We start from the raw sequence: 25084 nt of genomic DNA on the forward strand, positions 1-25084 counted from the left end.
CAAGTAACTTGTTCCGTCTCCAGCATGGGGTCTGGCATTGATTCACATGCTCATGAATAAAGAATACATAGCAGTACCACATTACACAACCACGGGAGGGGGCAAAGGCTCAAAAGAAGCAATCAACTCCTACCTCTGGAACACACTCACCTCAAGCAAACAGGCTGGGTAGCACTGCTTGGCCGACCCAGGACTCTGCTGGAACCCCTGTCGACGCAGAAGAACCTTGGAAAGGTGTGTGTAGACCATGTAGCAGCACTGCATATGTCCAGCAAGGGCACACCAGACAGTAATGCAGTTGTTGCATCGATCGCTCTGGTGGAATGAGCTCTCTGGCGGCCGGGCAGCGGTCGGCTAACCAATGACAGTGTGATGCGGCCGGAGAGTCACGTGGAGATGGAGGCCTTGGACAAGGCTTTGCCATGGTTCACAGGACCAAAGTTCTCGAATAGTTGAGACGTCTTCCGGAAACTCATGCGTGCCACATAGAATTTCAGAGCCACATCCAGTGAGTGCAAAGTCCTTTTAGCCAGCGACAAAGGATTCGGAAAAACACAGGCAACAAAGGCTTGTTGAGGTGGAATTCTGACAGAATCTTTGGCATGAAGGAAGGGGTGCGTCCGTAGCACACCACTTGTGTCGTGAAAAGTCAGATACCGCTGTTTGCAGGATAGGGCCTGATCTCCCATACCCTTTGGGCCGAGGTGATGGCCACGAGGAAAGCCATTTTCCAAGAGAGGAACTTGAGCGGGGCCCGATGCATAGGCTTGAAGTCTCCCTCACCTCCCCCCGTTGAGCCTAGTCAGCGCCACGTTGAGTTCACACGCCAGAGCAGGTGCCTTCACTGGCGGGAACAATCGGAACAGTCCCTTGACGAGACGTGCGCCAGCACCACCTTGGCCAAGGACAAGTACGGAAGAATCTACGAGGCCGCAACCCTCAGAGGATTGATTTTAAGCACCTGGCACAATGTAGCAAACCGCTTCCACTTGTGCCCATAGCACTTCAGAGTCGATGCCGCTCTCGCAATGACCTCCCTGCAGTCCGCCAGCAACTGGTATCCTGCAAACTAAGGCTGCAGTGTCGTGCTGCAGGATTGCGCCTCTTTCTCTGGCGAGCAGATAAGCGAAAATTGGCAGCTTGAACGGGGCGACGTTCATAGGCTGAAAAGGTCTGGGTACCAAATCTGCCTCAGTCATGCCAGGGTGACGAAGGTCATTCGGCATTGGCACCGTGCAAGTTGATTAATGACTTGCAGAAGTAGCGGCCACGGGGGATAGGGCAGATGCAGCAGGACTCTTACAGGAACAGGCCTTCCCACGGGAAGGAAATCGCATCTCAGATGCACCTCGGCTGGTGGACCCTGCTGGTGAATTTCTGGCATTTGGAATTTGTCACTGTCTCAAACAGATCGATCTGGGGTCTGCCCCATTTGAGGAAGAGGCCGTCCACTTGCTCTGATCGAAGCTCCCATTCATGGCAAGAGCGCAGTTCCCTGAGGGAGTCGGCAAAGGTGTTCGACTCCCGCCAGGTGGAAAGGAATGAGTAACATTTCCTGGCCGACAGCCCAAGTCCTGTGCCTCTCTGGAGAGCGCTGGGGATCTGGTTCCCCCTGCTTTCTGATGTAGAACATTGTGGTGGTGTTGTCCGTGAACTCTCACCACCTTGCCCTTGAGGGACGAAAGGAACGACTTGAGGGCCCAGAACACTGCCCGCAGCTCCACAAAATTCATGTGGATATCCCTCTTCTATGGCACCCACAGGGCTCTGGATTTGAGACGTCCGGTGTGGGCTCCCCAGCCCTCCAGGGAAGCATCAGTGGTGACCGTCTCCTGGCACGAAGGGCTCACGAATGCCGTGCCCGCAGATGTTGGAGCCCACACCCTACCACCTAATTGCTTGACGAACTCCTCGTCGAGAGGAATCTTGTCTGCAAAGCTTCTGGAGACCTGAATTCACTGAGCGTCCAGGAATTCCTGAAGGGGTTGCATCCGCAACCTGCAGAGTCGGATCAGGTAAATGCCTGACAACATGCCGAGCAGCGACTTGATGGTCCGCACCGCGGCAGGCTTCAGTGTCAACAGCCGCTGCACCTTGCCGCCATCCGATCATAGGGAGCCACCAGGCAGGAGACCGTGTTGAGTCTGGCCCCCAGGAACAGTGCGTTCTGCGACGGTATCAAGCAGGACTTTGGATAGTTGAAGGAGAACCCCAGATCCGTCAGCAGCCGGATGGTCCACTCCATGGGTTCGACGGCCAGTTCCCTTGACTTGGCCCGGATGAGCCAGTCGCCGAGGTACAGATGTATCCCCTGTAGAGGCAGATGGGCCGCCAGCAATGCCAGGCACTTCGTAAACACCCTGGGCACCGACTTCAGACCGAAGAGAAGGGCCTGGAATTGATAATGCTTTCTGTGCACTACGAAGCGCAGGAATTTGCGTAGGAATTTCTGATTTTTTTTTCGTGAATGGAGACATGGATGTAAGCGTCTTCCAGATCCAGCGACGTCAGGAAGTCTGCTTCCTCCAGTTGGCAGAGCACATGTTGCAACGTGACCATCATGAATTTATGGGACTAGTTATTTGTTGAGGCGCTGCAGGTCTAGAATGGGCCTCCTGCCCCGGGTCTTTACCAAGAAGTATCTGGAGTAGACTCCGGAGCCGCTTTGGCACCAGCTTTGTCACCCCTTCCCTCCTGCAGGAGCTCAGGGATGTGCTGCCCCTTCCGGGCCACCAGCAGCATCCGCTGACACTTTCGTTGGAATTCCAGGGTGTGTCCGTGGGCAAAAGCATCCAGCACAGAACAGTTGGTAGAGATCTTTTGCCACTCGCCGACAAAGCCCACCAGCCAGCCAGCGAGCCTCCCACCGGGGTGCATGGGTGGGAGCACGACGTCCTGGCCGGTTCAATCTTGCTTCAGGGCCAGCGTGCCCCCTAGGGAGCAACGACATCAGCCACCTCCACCGAAAGCCTTGGAACATCCCCTGTAAGCCTCCTGAGTCGGTGATCGAGAGGGCGGTCGGTACGAAGAGGAGCCCCGCCAAAGTCCTTCGAAGATCTCCCGGATTTCCCTCTTGAGGCACGAAAGGAAGGACGATGTTACTGAAGCATGCCCATGGCAGAGGCTGTCGGTCTCCATCTTAATGGCCTGCAACAATTCGTTGGACTTCCCAAAGACGTCCCCGTCGAAAGGCATGTCCAGCACCCTTGTCTGGACCTCCTGATGGAGGTCGGTGGCTTTCAACCAGCCACGACGACCGAGGCAGACACCATTTCCTATCTGCCGGAACCCTGTGTCCGTTATGTCCAGGGCCATAGTGAAGGCACGGTCCGATGCCACCTCGCCCTCCTGGAAGATCTTCAGCACTTCCACCCGCTTGTAGTCTGGCAGAAACTCCAGCAGCAGGGCCATTTTATACCACAGCTCCCTGTCGTATCTGGCCAGGATTGCAAGCGCGGTAGCGCCGAGTAGATCACTTTCCTACACATGGCATGTAACTTCTTCCCTTCGTTGTCCGGAGGAACGGAGGCTGAAGACCGAGACCACAGACCGGAGAAGGCTGCGAACGTAGGCACTTGTGTGTGGACTCCAGCACCTGGTACTTATTCTCCAGCCTATTCCTCTGGGCTGAGGTTGAGTTTCTCATCAACGCCAAGCCTTCATCCCACACGTCGTCCAGGAGAGGCACCGCCAGAATGTTTTTTCTCTTGGCCTCATGCCGTTGATAAAGGAAACCTTCCTTGTTCTCTTCCGACGTCAGCAGGCAGAGCTCAGTTGCTCTGGCTACCAAATCCCCTTCGTCCGGGGGAGAAGCCCTCGGCAGCAGAGATATGCTGATGTCGTCCATGTCCATAGTCGCTGTGCCCGTCCCCGTATCCCCGGAGGGGGGGCGGGGCCCATGTATGAAGGTTGATGCGGCAGTGTAGGGCCAGTCTCCTCTTCTTTGTCGGTGGCTGGCCTAGTGTCGCCCGGCCCACCAGTGTCAGCATCCTCTTAATTCCCCGACACCAGGGTGTGGAGGGTCGAAAGAAAGAATGTCCAGCGATACGTCCCTCAGAGGTGTAGGGGGGGGGGGGATTGCTAGCATTTCCGGCCATGCCCCCCTCGGCATTTCCCCAGTCGCTACCCACGTCCTCCAGGACCGCGTGAACGGACACCAGGTCCTCCTCACCCGAGAAGAAATATCTGTGGCCTGGAGCACGGTTGAGGCCTCCTCTCCCCCACCCCCTTTATTTTTGCATCCTGAGGGGCCGGTCTCTGGCTTAGGGATGGCATCCTCTTCTCTGGCGTCTTCTCCATCGGCTTGGACGAGGCCTCCCGCCTCAGGGGCACGGATACTATGGGCACTGCCGATGGGCACTGCCGGGGCCACCCTGGACCGGTTCGCCCCCTTTTTGCTTTCGAGAGGGCAGCCGCCACCAGCTCGATCGATGAGGATGACTTTGCCTGGGCCTTCAGGGGCAGGTCGGACACATTTTCCTGTGCCTTGGTCTTCTCCAGCTTCTCCCAGTGTTTCCCTGGGTTAGCCAATTTCCTCGTCGAGAAGGAGCTGGAGCGGTGACTGGAGATGGAGGCAGACAGTGAAGATGAGCGCAGACGGTGAAGATGAGCACATGCGGGACCAGCTTGCGCAGCAACCCTGAAGGAAACCGACTTCTCGGTGCTCGGCCTTTTCTTGGGCCCCCATGGATGGAGCGCCCTCAAAGGTCTTAGAGGACCGCTCCTGGGTGAGGTATGCCCCGGCTTGCCGCACGGGGTAGAGGCCTTGGCGTTGAGCCACGTCACCAACCTACTGTGACGATCCTTGGTGGTTCGCTTGGAAAAACGAAGGCAGATTTCACCATCTGCTTCCCTGTGGTCGGGATCAAGACAGAGGCACTGGAGGTATTTGCACCAGCTGCGGATTGAGAAACGTGTTTGTAGGGGACAGAGCTTGAAGAGAGCCTTCCTTCTCCTCAGACATGGTCCGTCGTGCAGTGTAGGTCCAATGGCCTTCTGGAATCTTTGATGAAACTTCGATGATTCTTGCCTTGAGGGGCATTGAAAGATCCCGACAAACTGATCCCTGCTTGCTGGTCGAAGAAGCGAAAGAGCACATGGGCTCTACTGACCAAAAATAGAACATCGAAAAAAGTGCAAAAACGTAGAAAAGCTCAGGTAGAAAAACTCCCAACACTTGACTGTGCAGTAAAAATCTGACGATGGCTGCCAGATGTAGGGTGCAGGGAGAGGATAGTCATTTGCAGGCGGGGGGGGGGGAATCAGGGGGGGGTGGCGATTGGTTTAGAGCAGGGTTGTCCAACATTAGGCTTACTTTTGTACGTTTTGTATTTATTTTATACACAGCAAGCGTTGTGGCGGCAGTTTCAGGGTAGGAATTGTAGTCCACACACATTACGATTTCCATTGGCTGAGAAACAGCCAATGGAAATACTGTTAGCATGCAAGGCACGTTGTAGTGGAAATAAATAAAACAAATAACTGCCTTGCATGGTAACAGTATTTCCATTGGCTGTTTTTCAGCCAATGGAAATCATAATCACGTAATGTGTGTGGGTGGAGTGATAGGCACATAGCGCTACCTTCACACATCTGTGTTGCCGAGCCCAGGGCAGAGCCTGCGTGAGCCAGAAGCTCCGCTCAGCCCAGGTTCACAGTGCTACGTGCGGTGCACACCGAGGCCTAGTTCTCCTTGCCTCCAGCAGTGGGAATTATAGCCTGCCATATTTTCCAATGTATGTTTGCGGCATGCAGTGCTTTTGAGCCTGAGATAGTGCTGGCCAGATACACCGAAACACGTATCTGGCCAGCAGTATCTTGGAGGCTCAAAAGCAGGGTGGGCTGCCTTGATATTTGAACATTCCGCCTCGGGAGGGTGGGTACAATTTGCATCACTTAAAAAAAAAAAACTCCCCCTTGGGTACTGTTCAAATTGCGTCACAAAAGGAATGAATTCCCACATGATTTTACTGCATGTGGGAAGTCATTCATCGCCAAAATGGCGAGGCAACACAATCACGCCATCCACACCCGGAAAAGCAGCACAGCGGGTAAAAATGCCTGGGGCTCTATCCAGTTTTTGTTTATTTTATTTCTATAGCGCTCCGGACCCGGGAGTAAAGGGGCGCTTAGTTTTTGCAATTGACAAGTGCTAACCTGAACAAGGCAGAACAGCCCTTGGGAGGTGTCCGTGCCCCTGTCGGAGGAAGGCCAGCTGAAGGAGTGAATTTTCAGAGCGCATAACACCGTAGCCTACCAGATCCAACGCACTGTGGGCTTTACAGCAGACACCATGAAGTCAATTTCCTCCCCGGTTCCTACAACATGGCCCTCAGCTCAGCTGGAGTGATCCGATTACCGGCACACCGGCCACCCCTGGGAGCAGGGAGCAGAGGGCACCTGGCCATGTTTATTTCTTCATACTTTAAGATTGTGCTCACAATGCGTTTCTTCAATTAGGTTCACCTTTGGGTGATCGCTTTTCCCCCCCATTTATCTGTTGAATTGGATTATGCTTCCTTCATTAGCACAGAAGTAATGTATGTGTATTACAGAGATAAGCTGCCATATGTATTGGGCACATTGCACATGCTCAAGGCAGCATCAATCATGCTTTGTAAAGGACAATGTTGGCCTAAATTGGGAACAGCCAGGATAAACATGTTGCTACAGAGGCATATTTTGGGTACACCCAGCATGGCTGTTACACATGGGTGTTACATCAGTGACAGTGCTGTCTTACACTGTGGACACATAGATAATTAAAATGTGTTGTGTTGTAAAATGTTCTTGTCTGCTGTTGGTGACATGGAATTTTCATGTTCCCCTTTAGAACCGATTATAAACGTATGGCTTTTTGGTCAGTTTTACTGCTGTAAAATGCACCCTTTCAACCCCATATTTGAAAAAAATTCTTGGAGGGGGATCCCTGCCCCCCAAACCCTCCCTCGATCCTTATAGCTCCCTCGCTACGCTCGGTCACCCCCACTATTTCAGGAAAATATGAACACACACACACTGAAAGAAATCACAAGCAACTGACCTCAGATCATTTGATGGAGGGCCTCCCTTAGATACTCACTGCCCCTGACACCAAAAGCTATCTTTGGGACTGCATGGCACATCACTGCCTGTGATGCTATTGTGTTAAAGGTCACACAATCGTTTAATATAATGCTTGGGTGAGGTTGTTGCCTTTGGCTCGCCGGCCCACAGGGTGACAAAAAGTTAATGCTTCGGCCCCACATTCAAAAAGGTTGGACAAGCCTGGTTTAGAGGAGAGCTCAGTTATTGGTTTAGAGGAGAAAGACAGTTAAAGTTAAACTTTTTTCTTTTACCCAGGATTCCCGGCCCGACGACATGGTATATTCATGTGCATGTGAATCCATGCCAGACCCCATGCTGGAGAAACAATGTTTCCCAGTACTGACAGCCTGAAGGACATGTCATTTTCCCCATAACATGTGCAAATGCCAGTGTAGTGAAGCTTAAGGCTTCACTGCACTGCAAAAAGAGCAGGTCAGCATCAAAAATAAAAGCAAAAGCTTTGGGGGTTCCATAAAGATGGAAGGAAAGGTGCAGTAAAGAGAAATCTTTCCCATTTCCTAACAGCTCTGCAAAAAAGCATAGTTGGCAGTCATTTTGCCCATTCAGTGTGGTCCAAACAAATCACAATAAAAGGCCAGCACTGTCAAACTACATTCTGACCAATTTACAGTTTGTACAACAAACTGATCAGAATTAACTTACAAAATAATGGTACACTAGTGTATTCTAACAAAGCAAATGGCAAAACTATACCTGTCAGTGCTCGAAGCTTCACACAACAAGCCACATAATCATCAAAATAGATTCGACCATTCTTGCTGTATCGCTTTACAATGGCATTTAAGGTTGGGTGGCTTAACCTGTAACCTAAGAACAAAAAATGTATAGTTATTTATTCAATATCAGTTTTAAATAAGCATTCTTTAAAAAAGGCAAATAATTTTAATTGAGTACACTTTGAAATTACTTTTCAGAATCAATAGAGCCAGTGAATCTATGGATATGCTCAAAACAATTCTCCTACACTGTAAGGTGACTTCAATTATAAGGATAGTATTTGCATTTATAGATCACACCAATATACTTGGTAGATTGTGAGTTGCAGAAAGGAAGGGTTAAGGGAAGTAAAAAGGTTGGAAGGAACAAGCTACTTACCTGTAACTGTTCTCCAGCATGGGTCTGGCATGGATTTGCATGCTCATGAATATTCCCAGCTAGGCCAGGAATCCTTGGTAAAAGAAAAAACAGTTTCACTCAAACTGTATTACTCCTCTAAACCAATTGCTGCACTCAGGGTCATACTGCCCTCTCATCAAGCCCAGCCACTGGCATCCATCTTCAGATTTGGTTAGCACATATAGTGGCAGAATAAGAACCGCAGAGGGGTAGGGTTCGCATGTGAATCCATGCCAGACCCAGGCTGGAGCACAATAGTTACATGAAAGTAACTTGTTCCTTCTACAGCATGGGATCTGGCATGGCTTCACATTATCATGAATAAAGAATACATAGCAGTACACACATGCACAACCACAGGAGGTGGCAAAGCTCAGCATAAGCATCTCTTACCTCCTCAATAGGCTCAACTTCAAGCGGACAGGTTGTGCAGCACTGCCTGGACGACACTGGACTCCTCCCTGGAATCCCTGTCGACGCAGTAGAATCTGGTCAAGGTGTGCGTCGACATCCACGTAACAGCCCTGCAGATGTCCAGCAGGGGTATACCAGACAGGAAAGCTGTAGTTGCAGAGATCGCTCTGGCCGAATGGGCTCTCGGACAGCCAGACAACTGTCAGTTTGCCAACCAGTGACAATGGGTGATGCAGCCGGAGAGCCACCTGGAAATGGAAGCCTTCGAGAGGGCCTTCCCACGGTTCACAGGGCCAAAGTTAACAAAAATTTGTCTTCCGAAAACTCTATGTCGTCCACATAGAACTTCAGCGCTCCAGCCACATCCAGAGAGTGCAGAGTCCTCTCAGCCGGCGACGAAGGCATCAGGAAGAATACAGGTAACCAAGGGCTTGTTTAGATGAGTCTGACGGCACCTTGGGCATGAAGGAGGGGTGTCTCTGTAGCACTACTCTCGTCTCGTGGAATGTCAAGTTTGGTGGTTTACAAGAGAGGGCCTGGATCTCTCCCACTCTTTGTGCAGCGGTGATGGCCACAAGAAACACTGTTTTCCAGCCAAGAATTTCAGCAGCGTCCAATGCATAGGTTCGAACGGTGGACCCATGAGCCTAGTCAGCACCACATTGAGCTCCCACGCCGGGTGCCTGAGCCTTCACCGGCGGGAACGAACTGAAAAGTCCTTTTATGAGATCCTTGACCAGGCGGTGTGACCATAACTACGACTGTCCCGGAGTTCTGGTGTAGCGCGAGATAGCCGCCAGATGAACCTTGATGGAAGCATGAGGCAGCCCTGCTTTGGCTACCGATGGCAAATACGGCAGCATCTGCGGAGCCGTAATCCGTAGAGGCTCGATCTGTGCATGGCACCAGACGGCAAACCTCTTCCACTTACGTCTGTAGCATTTCAGTGTAGAAGAAGTACTCGCCCTGGAAAGCAACTCCTTGCAGTCTCCCGGGATATTGTATCCCCCAAACTCTAGCGCTGCAGGAGCCAGGCCTGCAAGTTCAGCGACCCTGGATCATGATGCAGAACCGCGCCTCCTTCTCTGGCGAGCAGATCTGCGGCCGCCGGAAGGTTGACTGGAGGGGAAGCTGCCACGCCAGTGCGACGAGGATCATCCTGCACCGGGACCGTCTGAGTTGATTGACTAGTCAAAGAAGCAACAGAGGGAATGCATACAGGAACAAGCCGTCCCAGGGGAATGAGAATGCGTATCCCATGCTCCCCAGCTGGGGAAACCTGCTGGCAAACCTCCGGCACTTGGTGTTCGTCACCGCCGCAAAGAGATCGATCTGGGGATTGCCCCATCGTCGGAACAGAAGATCCACTTGGTCATGCCGAAGCTCTTCCCTGCTGAGGAAGTAGGCGACAGTGTTCTACACTCCTGCCAGATGAAATGGGACAAGGAACATCCCCTGGGCAACAGCCCAATGCCATAGGTCCTGAGCCTCTCTGGAGAGCTCTGGGGCTGGTGCCCTCCTGCTTCTGGATGTCGAACATCGCTGTGGTGCTGTTTGTGAAGACCCGTACCACCTTGTCCTTGAGGGATGGCAGGAAGGACTTGAGGGCCCAAAACAATGCCCGCAGCTCCAGTAGGTTTATACACAAAGAGTTCTACTGTGGCAGCCACAGGCCTCTTGCGTAGAAACTTGTGGTATGCGCGTCCCATCCTTCCAGGGAGGCGTCCATCGTGACCTTCTCCTGATGAGGTGGGGTCTGGAAGTCTGCACCTGCTGACAGATGCGTGGACTCCCCACCACCATATCGCTCGATGGAAAGTCGTCGAGAGTGATTTTGTCCTCGATGATCTCAGATACCTGAATCCAACGGGCGTCGAGGAACTCTTGCAGTGGGTGCATTTGTAACCTTCAAAGCCGAATGAGGTATATGCATGATGACATCATGCTGAGAAGGGACTTGATGGACCTCACCCCTTGCGATCTTCAGGGTCAACAGCCGTTGCACCTTGCCTAGAATGGCGGCAATCCTCTCCTACGATGGAGACAGATAAGACAGTGTTGAGCCGAGACCCCAGAAACAGCATGTCTTGCGATAGCACCAAGCAGGACTTTGCATAGTTTGAGAACCCCAGCTCAGTCAGCAGCTGGACGGGCTTCGCTGTGTGTGCGACGGCGATCCCTCGATTCCGTCGTCCAGGTAGGGGGAACATTGATCCCACGTAGACGCAGACATGCCGCCACTGGCGCTAGGCACTTGTTGTAAACCCTTGGCGAATTGGTAGTGCTTCCCTTGAACCACGAAGCGTAGAAACATGCAGTGCCCCTTGTGAATGGGGAAGTACACATCCTCCAAGTCCAGTGACGACAGGAAGTGCCCCTCTCCCAGCTGTCCGAGCACGTGTTGAAGCGTGACCATCCGGAATCTGAGACTGGATGTATTTGTTTAGTCGACGGAGATCCAGGATGGGCCCCCAGCCTCCAGTTTTCTTTATGAGGAAGTACCTCGAGTACACTCCGGAGCCTCTTTGGACAAGCTCTATCGTGCCTCTTCTTAACACGGCATGCACCTCCAGCAACAGCTGTGGGACGTGGTTTTCCTGCCGGGCCACCGGTGGTATTCGGGGACACTTCAGTTGAAATTCCAGGGTGTGTCCGTGGGCGAAAGCGTCCAGCACTTGACGGTCGGTGGAGATGGTCTTCCACACGTTGACGAACTTCGCCAGCCAGCCTCCCACCGGGGTGCACAGGTGGGGCCCGACGCCACAGTTGGTTTAATCCTGCTTGGACATCGAAGGGACGCCTTGGGGACCTTGGCGACGACATACTCCTCTGAAGGCCTTGGCGCAGTTTCCTGGGCCGAAGAGCAGGAGGGTTGGCAGTAACTTGCGGAGCCCCCGCAGAAACCCTTGGAGAAGACTTGGAACTTGCTGCATAAGGGCTGAAAGGAAGGCCTCAGTTGTTGAAGAGTGCCCAAGTCCTGCGCCGTCTCGGTGTCCATCTTTATGGCTTGTAGAAACTCATCTGCAGCCTTCCCGAACAAGTTGTCCCCGTCGAAGGGCATGTCCTATACCTTTGGCTGAACGTCTTGACGAAAGTTGGTGACCTTGAGCCAGCTACGACTAAGGCAAATGCTGTTGCCCATTTAGCAGAATCCCATGTCGGCAACGTCCATGGCCAATGTGATGGCGTGGTCCGACGCCACTTCGCCTTCCTGCAGAATCTCCAGCGCCTCCGACCTCGTGTCAGGCAGAAAATCCATAATGGGAGCGATCTTGAACCATAGCTCCTGGTCGTAGCGTGCCACAATGGCGAGAGCGGCCTTGTTTGTTTATTGAATTTCTAATGCGCACCAGACCCAGAGGTAGCAGGGCGCAGCAAAAAGAATGTGCAAAGTTTACAAGTTACATAATGAGAATCACAGTGACATGATAGTAAATACAGAAGACAAAGGTAGGTGCATTTGCAAAGTAGTTACAATGGTTACAATCAGTTTTAGTTCGAGAAGAAGTAGCACATCATATTTACAAAGGCAGACAAGAGGAGTGATCAGATACAGACGGTTATGCAGTAGTCACGTAGGCAGTAATGCCTTTTGGTTGAGAAAGGCAAGGTAGCTCTTTCTGAAGTGAAGGTAGGGTTGGTCAGCTCTTAACTCGTGAGGTAGGGAGTTCTAGAGTTTAGCGGCCTTCACCGGGAAGCTATTGCCACCAATCTTGGTGGATTTGAATCTGGGTACCACAAGACAATTGGCATTGATGGTTCTAGTGGGCCTGGTGGAGGCTCTTAGACAGTTTGTCAATTAGGTAGATAGGGGCAGCATCGTGTAATGCTTTGTGAGTTAAGGAGGCAATTTTTAGTTGCATCTTATCTTGTGTGGAAAGCCATTTGTGTTGGTGTCTAATGGAGGTCATAAGTACTCTTTGTTGCCTAATGCTGCTCTGAGAGCATTATTTTGTACGATTTGGAGTTTATGGGTGTTGGTTTTGTTGGTGCCGCAGTAGAGGGCATTACAATAATCTAGTCTTGATAAGATTAGTGCTCTGGCCAGAATAATGCAGGTGTCGTTTGACAAGAAAGGCTTGCCCGCTCTGATCAACTTGCATGTCTATGCTGTAGTGGAGGCCAGGGATTTCACTTGTCTATTGAAGGACATAGTTGCATCCAGATAGAATGCCAAGGTTTTTACTTCCTTAGAGACTTTGATATTATTGCCATCAATGATGAATGAGGTGTCTGCAGGACCTAGTTTGATGATATTGGAAGGGGTACCCAAAATTATCAACTCTTGTCTTATCATTCAGGCAGAGGCCGTGAGTGGCCATCCATGCCTGAATGATGAGATAGATTCTATTCACCAGCGCCACGTCCTTGTCATGATCCCCAGAAAGCGGGAGGAGAATCTGTTTATCATCAGCATAGTTAGTGTAGGCGATACCCAGAAGGTCCAGATCGAACAGAGGCTTGGTGAATATGTTGTAGAGGGTAGGCGACACGCAGGAGCCCTGAAGCACCCCCACAGGTGATCGGGAACGGGTCAGCCTCGGCTGACGGGGAGAACACTTGTTCTGTCGCTCAGGAATGATTCTATCCACCCAACCGCTTCGGCAGAGAAGTGGGCTGCTGAGTCCAGATGCCTGCAGAGGACCTTGTGGTCCACCAGGTCGAATGCTGCTGAGAGGTCTAGTAATACGATAAGGGCAGTCTTCCCACTGTCTCTCAGCTCATCGGGTTTTTAGGTCCACCAGTGCCGTTTCCATCCCGTCTAACGGTCGGTAGCCCGATTGCCTAACCCCTAGGAGATTATGGAGCTCGAGGTATTTCTCTATCTGCACCTGCACGTAGGCAGCTTTATCCAGGATTTTTAGGAGAAATGGTACCGTCGTGATAGGACGCTAGTTAGTAGCGATATGAGGGTCTAGGGTTTGCTTTTTCAGAAGTGGGAGTACCCAGGATTGTTTGAGGTTGGCTGGGACAATTCCAGTAGAGAATGAGCTATTAATAAGTTTAGAAATGAATGGGGAGAGGTCTCTGGCCGCATCTTTTATAATGTGTGCTGGGCAGACATCAATCACCCTCTCAGTTCGAGGGTTTAAGTGATAGAATGATTTTTTTCTACCTCTAGAAGAGATATTTTAGTGAAACGGAAGCTGTTATTTAGTGCCGGTGTTGTGCCATTAGATGGCAAGGAGTTAGTCGGCTGTGCTAGTTTTAGATCATCTTTTTTGGTTTTTATTTTGTAAGGTTCTTATTTTGTTAGTTAGGGCTTGTTGAATCTCAGCACCAGTTTTTATTTTTAGTGCATACATCAGGAGGTGGGATTGGTGACTCCAATTCTTTTAATATGGACAAAAGTTCTTTCATACTAGAGTTGGCGTTGGCTATTCGTTCATTGTAAGAATTTCTTTTTGCCAGATGCATTTCATTTTTGTATTGTGTTGAGATTGAGGACAGCTCATTTTTGTTCTCGCTGGATGGGCAGAATCTCCAGGTGTTTTCACACTTTTTCAGTGCAAGTCCTTCAGTTTAGGCGTAAACCACTTGTTGAGGTGAGCTTTAATTTTGCTCTGTCTCAGTTTAAGTGGGGCAATTTTGTCTAAGGTGGTCAACATGATATTATTGTATTCCTGTACTAGGGTACTTGGGTCAAGGTTGCCTTGATTGTTGTCGCTGCAGAATAGACGACCCGTCGTCCCATGGCATCCAACTTCTTGCCCTCACTGTACGGAGGGGCGGATGCTGCAGAGGAAGATGCGCCCGAGGACTTCTTGGCCGCCACCAACTCCAGAGTTCAGAGACGGTTGGGCCCGCAAGCACTTTGGTGCAGAGTCCGTAACCCTGTACTTCTCAAGACGATCCTCTTCGTCAGGGCCACAGAAGGGTTTTTCATGAGACAAACTTTCGTCCCAGATGCCATTCAGGAGCGGGACCGAGCGGATGTCTTACCCTTCGGCAAGCAGCTCTGATATAAGAAGCCCTCCTCCCCTGGAGCAAGCTGAAAAAGTTTGACGCTCTGGAGATCACGTTCAGCGGGGAAGATCTGGGCGACAGACGGGAGGTCCCGAACCTGCATTGTCGTCCGTGCCAGTCGTCGCCATGTCCGTTTCAGTGTCATCCTCGGAGGGGGCGGCGGGGGGGGGGGGGGGGGGGACTGGTGGCAAGGAGGTGGAGGGTGAACTCTTCTTGTACGGAGTCTCCCCCGTTGCCAGGGGGTCGGCCGTCGCTGGCGCCGTAGGAGGGCCGCCGGAGCGATAGGCATCCTTGTCTGTATCTCCAAAACCAAAGTATGCAGTGACGACAGAATGTCCAGCGAGAGGTCTCTAGGAGGCAGCTGAGGTGGGGGTGGCAGCTGAGGTGGAAGAGGCTGCTCGGGCACCAGCTGTGAGCCCAGGCCCTCGTTGCCTTGCTGCTCTTCCCCACCGGTGTCCTCGCCGTCACCTTCATCACAGGGCCTGCTTCCCATGTTTTCCACCTTCTGGATAGCATGCAGACCGGTGAGGTCCTGCTCAGAGGGGATATCCATACCCAGGAGGGCCACCGCACCTCCCCTCCCTTTGCCTCCAGAGGGGAAGGCCTCAGGGAGAGGACGGGCATCTTCTCCGGGGTTCTCTATGGGCCGGAATGCAGCCTCCCTGCTGGGAGGAAGGGACACCCTCATTTTCGGGGTTGCGCCCTGTAAAGCCAACTCTGCGGCCTTCACAAGCGCTGCCGCCACCCGAGCGATGGAAGCCTTCTCCTGGAGGGTGCGGGGGGGGGGGGTTCTGCGCACTGATCCCCAGTGGCCTTCTCCAGTAGGACATGTTTGGGCTTCTCCTTGGAGTTTGCCCGGATGATCTGACTTCCACTTGGCCGATGATCCTGAGTGTTGACTGGTGACGGAGGCCGGAGATGTTGATCGTGCCCTGGCCACCGAGGAGCCCGTCGCAACGGCGCTCCCGGTGGCAGTGGACTCGCAGTGCTTAGCCTTCCGTTGGACCCCCCCCGTGGGAGGGGTGCCCTCAAAGGTTTTAGAAGCCCGCTCAGACTTCTTGGAGCTAGGAGAGGCATGCTGCTGGGGCCCACCCAGCGCAGGGTACTTGGTCTGTAGCCACTCGTTCAGCCACCTGGCCACCTGTGCCGATCCATAAATGTGTGAGGGACCATCACCTGGCAAAAGGAACAATCTTCCTCCTTGTGCGTGGGATACAGCAGCAAAGAATGCTTGTCGCCCGAGAAGACATTCCGCAAGCCGCAGCTGGAGCAAATCCTGAATAGGGGAGTCGAATCCTTCTCCTCCGACATGGTCCACGCAACCTAGGCCTGGATTATCTTCTGGAAGCCTCCATGAAGAAACTCAACGAAATTCACCCTCGACGGGCACTGAAGAAACCGAAAACGGCTCTCGGTTAATCGGAAGTTTGATCGGTGGAGCACAAGGCTCGATTGACCGGGAAAATAGAGTAAAACTCTTCCAAATAGTGCATAATGCAGTAAAAGCTGAGCGCTGAACACAAGGACTCCCAACACTTGACGTGCGGAAAAAACCTGAAGATGGCTGCCAGAGGAGGGCTTAGGTAGAGGGCAGTTATTGGCTGGGGGCAGTATGACTCAGAGCTCAGTGATTGGTTGTTAGAAGAAAGACAGTTCAGACACGAAACTTTCTTTACCGAGGCTTCCTAGCCGGACAACAGGGAATATTCATGGGCATGTGAATCCATGCCAGACCATATGCTGGAGAAGGCCTGGGTACCAGATTTGCCTCAGCCACGCTGGAGTGACGAGGATCATCTTGCACCAGCACCATTTGAGTTGAGTGAGCATCCTCACGAACAAACGACAAAGTCTTCCTCCTCCAGCTGGCCGAACAAGTGCTGCATTTTTGAATTTCTGGGACTGTATGTATTTGTTAAGTCGTAGATAGAGAATGGGCTTCCAGCCCCCAGTCTTCTTTCTTACTAGAGAGTATCTTGAGTAAACTCAGGAGCCCTGAGGTCGCTTCGGAACAAGCTCCATCGCCCCTCCCCCCCCCTTTTTTTTTACCTGGACCGAACCTCCAGCAGCAACTGAGGGATGGGTGGTTCCTGCCGGGCCACTGGTGGTATTTGCGGACCATTCTGCTGAAACTCCAAGTGTGTCCGTGGGTGAGAGCATCCAGCACCCATCAATCAGTGGAGATGTTTTTGGCCAGTTGGCCTCCCACCGGGGTGCAGGGGTAGGGGCCTTGATGTCTTGGTTGGTTCAATCCTGCTTGGAGGCTGGCACACCACCCTGGAAGCCTTCACAACGGCGGCCACCTCCGAAGGCCTTGAAACGAACCCTGTATTCTTCCCTGGGTCATGGAATGGGAGGGTTGGCGGTAAGCGGACAATCCTCTGTCGAATATCTCAGAAGACCTGCCCGACTTCCCTCCCAAGGAACGAAATGACTGATTGTTTTGTTGCAGCGTGCCCAGGGCACGGGCTGTCTTGATTGCCTGAACAGATTAGTCGACGGCCTTCCCAGAGAGATTTGTCTCCGAAACGGCATGTGCAAGACCTTCGCCTGGACCTTCTGCCTAAAGTTGGTGGCCTTCAGTCAGCCATAACGACCGAAGCAAACCCTGTTGCCCATCTGGCGGAAACCTGTGTCTGCAATGTCCAGGGTCGCGTTAATGGTGTGGTCCAATGCCACCTCGCCTTTCTGAAGGATCTACATTGTCTCAACCAGTTTGTCCTCTGTGAGGAAATGCAGGATCGGAGCCATCTTGTACCAAAGCTCCCAGTCGTACCTGGCCAGGATAGACTTAACATTGGCGTCTTGATTGATTGTCGCCGCCGAGTAGATTACCTTCCCTACCCACGGCATCCAACTTTTTCCCCTCGCCGTCTGGGGGGGAACAGGGGCTGAAGAGAACGGGTTGGAGGACTTGTTCCTCGCAGTAGCCGAGACCAGAGTCTGGTGACGGCTGTGACCGCAAACTCTTGTGTGCAGACTCCAGGACCCAGTATTTGTCAAGCCGGAGCTGAGGTGGGGTTCTTCAGCAGCGCCAGCCCAACGTCTAGGAGGGGCACCGCTAAGATGGTCTTCCTCTTTGCCTCCCTGGGTTGATACAGGAAACCCTCCTTTTCCTCCGGTGTGAGCTGAAAGAGCTCTGAAGTGCGGGTGATCATTGAAAGGAAGGAGCCCACTTAATCCGGGGAGACGCCCTTGGCGGTGGGAAGGCTGCTGTCATCTGTGTCAGTCGTCGCCGTGTCCGTCCCTGTGTCCCCTATGGGGGCCCATAGTGGTTGGAGCGGATGCATAGGGCGTCTCCTTTTTCCACAGTGGTAGCCCTGGTGTCAACAGGGTCGTTGCCGGTGGAGCGGGCGGTGGCCCCCAACGGCATCCTCTTCTGAATCTCCGACACCAGTGTGCGGAGGGTCAAGAGAATTTCCAGAGAAAGATCTCTGGGAGGTGCCTGGGGAGCAGGGTCGCTGGGCTCAGCTCCCAAGTCTTCCTCCCTGCCTACGTACTCACCTCCGGCGGGTACCTCCTCGACGTTTCCGTTGTAGTCTCCAACATCCTTCTGGATGGTGTGGACTGAAAGCTCATCCTACACTTCGAAAGAAACCTGCGCACTGTAGTTCTACACTCCTCCCACCCTCTCTCTTTGGGTTCTGAGGGTTCTGCTATGGGCTCAGGGACGGCATCCTCTTCTCCAGGTTCTTTTCTACTGACTTGGCCTCACGCCTGGGAGTACGAGCCACCCTGGCTGCCGTAGGGTTACCGAACCGGGTAGGCCCCTTTCACATTCGAAAGTGTGGATGCCACCAGCTCGATAGATGAGGATGACTTGGCCTGTATCATCTGGGTCTTCATGGGCTGGTCGGCAACCTTTTCCTGTTGCTTGGCCCGCTTCGGTTTCTCTCGTAGCTTCCCCAGGGTAGCAAACTTCCTCTTCGATGAAGAGCTGGAGGTGGAGGCCACTGGCACTGATGAATGCGCCCTGGCCGATGCGGGACCCGCTTGCGCGGTGACCCGACGGGACCAGATTCTTGGTGCCCGGCCTGGTCTTGGACCCCCAGGGATGGAGCATCCTCCAAGGACTTAGAAGCCCACTTTGGCTGGCTGGATCCAGAGGAGGCATGCTCCTGTGAACCACACAGGGCAGGGGCCTTGGCTTTGAGCCACACAGCCAGTGACGTGCTGATACTACGAAGTGCGCTTCGAGAAGCCACGACAGATCTCGCAATCCTCTTCCTTGCATGTCGGGTGAAGACAAAGGCACTGGGAATGTTGGTCGTCCACGAAAACATTCCACAAACCACACCTGGTGCAGAGCTTGAAGAGGGAAGCCACATCCTTCTCCTCTGACATTATCCAGCACGGGGTAGGCCTGATGACCTTTGGAAACTTCCAAGAAGAAACACTCAACGAATCCACCCTTGAGGGGGTATAAAGTATGCCGAAAAACTGATCCCTGTTAATCGGATGAAGAAACTATGGAGCACACGGGCTCGATTGAACAAAAATAGGGTTTTCACAGGCCAAAAAAAGTGCAGAAAATGCAGAAAGCTCTAAGAGCGAAACACAAGGACTTCCAACACTTGAACGTGCGGTAAAAATCAGAAGATGGCTGGCAGAGGAAGGGCTTAGGGAGAGGGCAGTCATTGGCTGGGGGCAGCATAACCCACAGCTCAGTGATTGGTTTATAGAAAAAAGACAGTTTATAAAACAAAAGTGAAACTTTTTTCTTTTACAGAGGATTCCCCGGCCTGACTCGGAATATTCATGAGCATGTAAATCCATGCCAGACCCCATGCTGGAGAACAGTTTCTCAGAACATGTAAGGACAACTGAATCCTCCAATGAAGTCTAGATAAGCCTTTCCCAGCGGTTATTATTCAACAAGCTACAACCTATGTGGGGATAAGCAATACCAAAGTCAATGGATTTAGACGAGTGCCTTTAGGGAGCCAGGACAGCTAAAGTTATTTGGACACAGTCTATGGTGCTAATGCACTTCTTGAATAAAAGTCTTGCAAATTTAGAGTTCAGAAAAATCACTTGTAGAAACACAAGCTGTTAATACTGTGCAAAGGGAGTTGAAATCAACTCACAAATTGAGCAGTGCAAAGGGAGACAGCACGACTTAAGGCAAGTACCCCCAAGCCCGAAAATGTTCCTTTGGTTAGAAGAAAGGGCTAGATTCCGGGTTGCTACAGCCAGCCAAGCAGACCCTGGTTCCTGAGCCTCAGTAGTGGGGGACAAGAGTGAGGACGTCTGGAGTGCTCCTGCGGCAGTACACAGAAAGGTAGTCGGCAGATACAGGTTTTCTTCAGTTCAGCAGCACTTTGCGATTTCAGCGATTCGCAAACAGCACTGATGCAGAACGATTGACACTGGTTGGACTTTCCTTGCTCCCTCGGTCCTGCACTGGTGAGGGGACTCTGATCAGGATTTCCTGCTTCTGGAGGGTGCTGGAGCTTTTGGCTGGATTTGTTCCGTGGCAGACATTGCACTCTACTATGGACACTCGACCCCTGGTATTAGACTTCTGCAGCAACGGAGACACATCAAGTCGGGGATTTAGGTGGTCCTTCTAACCCAAGGTGAGATGTTGTTCCGTCTGAGCTCCGTCGAGGTGAAAAAGGAGGTCAGCACAGCAGCTGGGCTTCACCGGGCAATTGAAGGTCCAGGCGGTTGCAGCAGGCTTCTCTTCAGTTTCTACTTCGGAGGTTTCTTCCAGTGGTCGACTGCAGTCCCAAGAACCTTGCCTTTTAAGCAGGTTTTCCCATTCATGCTCAGCCTAGGCTGTCGATCACACAGCAGGGTGGTTGTCCTTTAAAAACCGCCAGCTTTTGTTCAGGCACGCCTAGAGACAAAGGACACAGGAATTCCGGGACCCTCCCACACATACGGTCCTTCCAGGCTCACTGGAGCCAAAGGCAAGACAGCAGAAGGGCTCAAACCTGTCTCAATGCACAGTGAAAGCCAAGAAAGACCTCACAAACCCGAAAATGGCAAATAAAGAAGACAGGGGGGCATTTTGACAAAATGGTCACCCATGGGTATACGGAGTTCCGCCTGTGGTAGAAAAAGGTAAACTACTCCCACCAGCCCTTTAGTAGTGAGAGTAACAAAAAAATGTTTACATGGGAAAGTAGGATAATGGGCTGAGTAACCCCCAAGCACTGCACATAAAATGGGGTGGCTGGAGCTACAAACAGAAAAGGTAAATAAAGCCAATTTCACTTTACTATTTCTTGGGAACTGTAGTTCATCCAAGAAAAGGTTTTTAAATGTTGGGAGAAATCAAAGGGGATTTCTCTGTAACACTGCACTGAAGGTGCTGTGTGTCACCATACCAAAAGTAGATGCCTATGGAGTTTGTCAGACTCCAAAAACACTAAAAACACACAATCCAAATCAGGTCAAAAACACAAGAGTGAGAAAAGTCTCATTCACTTCAGGGTAAACTTAAGAAGCCCTCAAGTCCAGCAAAGGAGCTGGGGGTCTCCAGGGGTGAAGGGAATTAGCACAGAAATTAGAATTCTCCCTAATAGGAGGTCAGAGAAACGGGCTTGTCCGAGCCAGTACGGTGCTACCAGAATTATTTTGCTGTGATATTTGCGTATCATCTGGTCTGTGAACATGCTGGTCCATGGGAACGAGAATGCCCCACCCCCCCACGAGAGTCAGGCTGTGGAGTCCTGCTCGCAAATTTCTTGCACTGCTTGTTGCTCTGAGTGGCAAAGAGGTCCAGAGCAGGATGGCCCTATGTCGAGAAGATTTTGTTTACTTGGTTGTTGTGTAGTTGCCATTCGTGGGTCTGCGACTACTCCCTGCTGAAGGTGTCCGTTTGTTTGTTGTGCATCCCCGGGAGGCAGAAGACTTGCAACAGAATGTTTTTGTGAATGGTCCAGTGCCAAATGATCTGCAGTTCTTGAGACAGGGTGTTTGACCGTGTTCCACCTTGTTTATGCAGACAAAACATTGTGGTTGTATTGTCGGTAAGGAAACTCACAACTGGATTCCTGATTAGAAGGAGGAAAGACTTTAGGGCCCAATGCACAGCACGCAGTTCCAGCACATTTATGTGGAGGATGGATTATTCTGGAGGTCCAGAGGCCTTTGAGATGGTGCTCGTCTAGGTGAGCTCCCCACCCCGCCAGGGAAGCATCAGTTACGATCGCGAGATGGTAATTGGGTTCTACAAGGGGGATCATTTTCGAGATGTTGCCGAGGACTGTCCACCATTGTAGTGAGTTTGATAGCGACAGGGTGATGGTAATATTGTCTGACCAGGACCTGTGTGCTTGGGACCATCTAGTAGCTAGAAATCATTGTACCGGTCGCATGTTTAGCCTGCAATTGGGTATAAGTGGAATGCAGGACAACATGGTCCTTAGTAGAGCCATGTATTTGCGAAAAGTGATTTTTCTGTTTGGAGTGAAGGATGTTGACCGGGTTATTAATTTTTTCACCCTGTCGGATGAGGTTTTGACAAGGCTTTGGTTTGTGACAAATTGCACGCCCAGGAACACCAAACTCTTGGATGGAACTCTGCCAGATTTGGTGTAACTAACTGATTGCAAATCCCAATAGTTGTAGAAGGGCTTCCGTTTGTCCCAGAGAAACCGTGGTTGGTTGAAATGTTGGACCTTGAACCAACCAATCGTCTAGGTATGGGTAGACGTGGTGGCCCGTTTTCCCGAGAAAAGCTGCCACTCTAGCCAAGCATTTGGTGAATGTCCTGGGGGCCGATTTGAGGCCGAATGGAAGTACTCGAAATTGGTAATGATTTTCGCCGGCCTTAAATCTGAGAAACATTTGGTGTCTTGGATGTATCGGGATGTGGAAGCATGCGTCTGAAGTTTACCGCTGCTAGATAGTTGTGGAGTTGTACCGCCTTTATGACGTCTTCTAGTGTGACCATCTTTTGCCGTTTGATGTCGCAAGTCCAGGATTGGATGCCACCTTCAGTCCGGTTTCTTGACAACGAAATACCTGGAGTAACTCCCTTTCCCTTTGATGAATTAGGAACTCTTTCGATTTAACATTTAACGCACTTCCTGTTAATTGAAAGGTGTGGATGCAATACTTTTATGGGAGAACGGTTTCTGTGTGCGTTTGAATTCCAACAAGTGGCCGTGTTGGATGGCATCTAGAATCCTTCTGTCTTTTGTAATTGCTTGCCACTTGTGGAGATGAAACGCCACATATCCTCCCACCCGTGTGTCCCTGTGGCGGCCATTGCTTGGCTTTGCTCAGTCTACCTCTTTGAGAAGATGATCCGTGTTTGCGCTGTCCCTGGTGATAATCCCTGCTCCGCTGACTGGTAGTTTCTCTTGTATCCCTGAGCGTAGTATCCGGATCTGCTGTAGTTTTTGTTGTCCCTTGAGAATGAGAACCTAGAGTGAGCAGAGGCACCTTGAAAGGAAGGAAAAGATGTTCTGCCCTGTAAGGAGGTTAATGACCTAGCAGTATTGGAGTCTGCTTTCATCATTTTGAGGGCCTCGATTTTGTCACCAAAAACGTTTTCTCCCTCAAACCGCATGTCGACCACCTTAGGTTGTACCTCCAGCCTGAAATCTGTGCAATGTAGCCATCCTCGACTTCTGAGGACGACCCCATTACTAATTAGTTTGAATCCTCCTTCTGCAAAACTCACTGCAATGTTAATGCTGTGGTTTGAGGTCTCCTCCCTTTTACGCACCAGTGTCATGGCTTCTTTATGTGGTTGCTCTGGCAAGTGCTCTAGTAAAGGAGCCAAGCGATGCCACGTTGGGGAGCACTTTTTTTTACCGAAGGTAACGATTATTCTGCCTTCATTATCTGGGGGAGTGGCGCATTTGTGTTGCATACGAGCCTTGCAACCCGCCGTCGCTGACACAACCGACTCTGGAGAGGGCTGGGAGGTGAGACATTTTGGTGTTGTATCTAGTGCCTTACATTTTTTTGTCCAGTCAAGTGCCAGTTCAGAGAATGGGTGTTTGAGAGTACGTAGCCCTTCATGCCAAACGATCTAGGATGGGAATAGAAAACCCAGACTTTCTGCACTTCTGCAGAAGAAAAGGACTGCTTTCTTTTTGGAGTTAAACCGGATTCCTGGCACGCCTTAGATACCATGCAGTGGAAAGCCCCAATGTCATATGGAGGTGAGGTTTGAGCAGGACTACCTTGTGCATCTTGATCTGGGTCATATGTGTCCTACGTATGGTCTCTGCGAGGAGATTAAGAGGCGGTAGGGCGTGTGTCCCTTGGCCCTGTGTCTTGGTCTGTATCTACTAGTTACCTCTTTACTTTTGCTTATTATTGGACTATCCCTTCGTGGAGGTCTAGGAGGAGATTGGGCTCTTGGACGTTTGTCTTGGTCCCTGGAAGAATGCTCTGGATCCCTTTATTGCTGCTGACCTGGTGTACCGTTGTCTTTCCTGCATAGATGAACTACCTGCGGATGAGGAGGTGGAAGCCGGGCATTGAGTTGTCCCAGCAGTGTTTGTAGAGTGGAAAGCATTTGCAAGGGGAGCAAGGATTGCAGGTTTAAAAGGGGGGTATTGTGGAGTCATGCCTCCCGTTCCCAAAGGTGTTGATAGAGTAGGTGGTAGGTTATGTATTCCTAGAGACGTTTCTTCTCTTCTTGACAGAAGGCAATCAGTGCGTTTGTCCTGAATATGAGGATTGGACTGATTTCTTGCTGAGTGTCACGGTATTGTATTCGTTATTTATATAGTGCTCTTTCCCCATTTGTATGTCCTTTATGCACTTTGTGATTGGTATGCCCTCAGTCAATGTGTAGGAGGTTCCAAGTTTAGATTAAGAGATGCACGTGTGCATTTCTGCCGGCTTAGGTGGCGGGCTAAGCTCCAGTAAGCAGCCCTAAGGTCAGGCACGTGGGTGGGCACTGTTGGTGGTTAAGGATAGAGTGCTATTGCTGAAGATTCGATGTGTGCCCAGCTATACCGAACTTAATTTTCATTGGTAGTCGCTGCATGCTAGTGGCAGAGGTGTTGCGGTACATCAGGGGTTTCAGTGTGGACGGCTATGTGCGCTGCTAGACAAGAATGGCATAGCCATAACTGCATTCTGTGGTGCATGGATGGATGGGCGTGCCTGTGGCCTGTGTCCACAGATGTGGTGTAAGGTATACGTACTGTATGCTTTAATGTAGTTCGGCTGCAGCGTTCTTTTTCTTTGGCCAATGTGGACGGCATGGGCTCTTATTTGTGGTCTCTCTGTAGCGAAAGTCTGAGCAGTGAGAGCAAGTCCCAGAGGGGGGAGGGCGTGGGAGATGAGGATGATGGGCAGAGGGAGGACAACTGAGGGCGAACGTTTGTTGTGGAGTGCCTCTGCGAAAGCTGCCAGCATTTGTGAGATATTTAGTGGGTAGAAGTGTTTTTCTTCGAGGAGTAAGGTTTATTGCGGTGTGCATCAGCGAACGCTGCTGGCACCCCGCAGTATTAATGGGGTAGCAGTGTTGTTGTGCATGGGGGTAAAGGGGGGGGGGGGT

At 51.4% G+C, this 25084-nt stretch overlaps 1 protein-coding gene across 2 annotated transcripts in view; it reads right to left on the reverse strand.

Moving 5' to 3' along the window:
- Positions 1–25084, reverse strand: part of GCA (grancalcin) — a 295328-nt gene that overhangs the window by 48070 nt on the left and 222174 nt on the right. For both annotated transcript variants that reach the window (XM_069616320.1, XM_069616319.1), the window contains one exon: positions 7801–7914. In XM_069616320.1, the coding sequence (XP_069472421.1) occupies positions 7801–7914 (114 nt within the window). The remainder of the gene's footprint in view (positions 1–7800; positions 7915–25084) is intronic.

The sequence above is a fragment of the Ambystoma mexicanum genome, chromosome 9 (genome assembly GCF_040938575.1).
Source record: "Ambystoma mexicanum isolate Mex_15411 chromosome 9, UKY_AmexF1_1, whole genome shotgun sequence".
NCBI lineage: Eukaryota > Metazoa > Chordata > Amphibia > Caudata > Ambystomatidae > Ambystoma > Ambystoma mexicanum.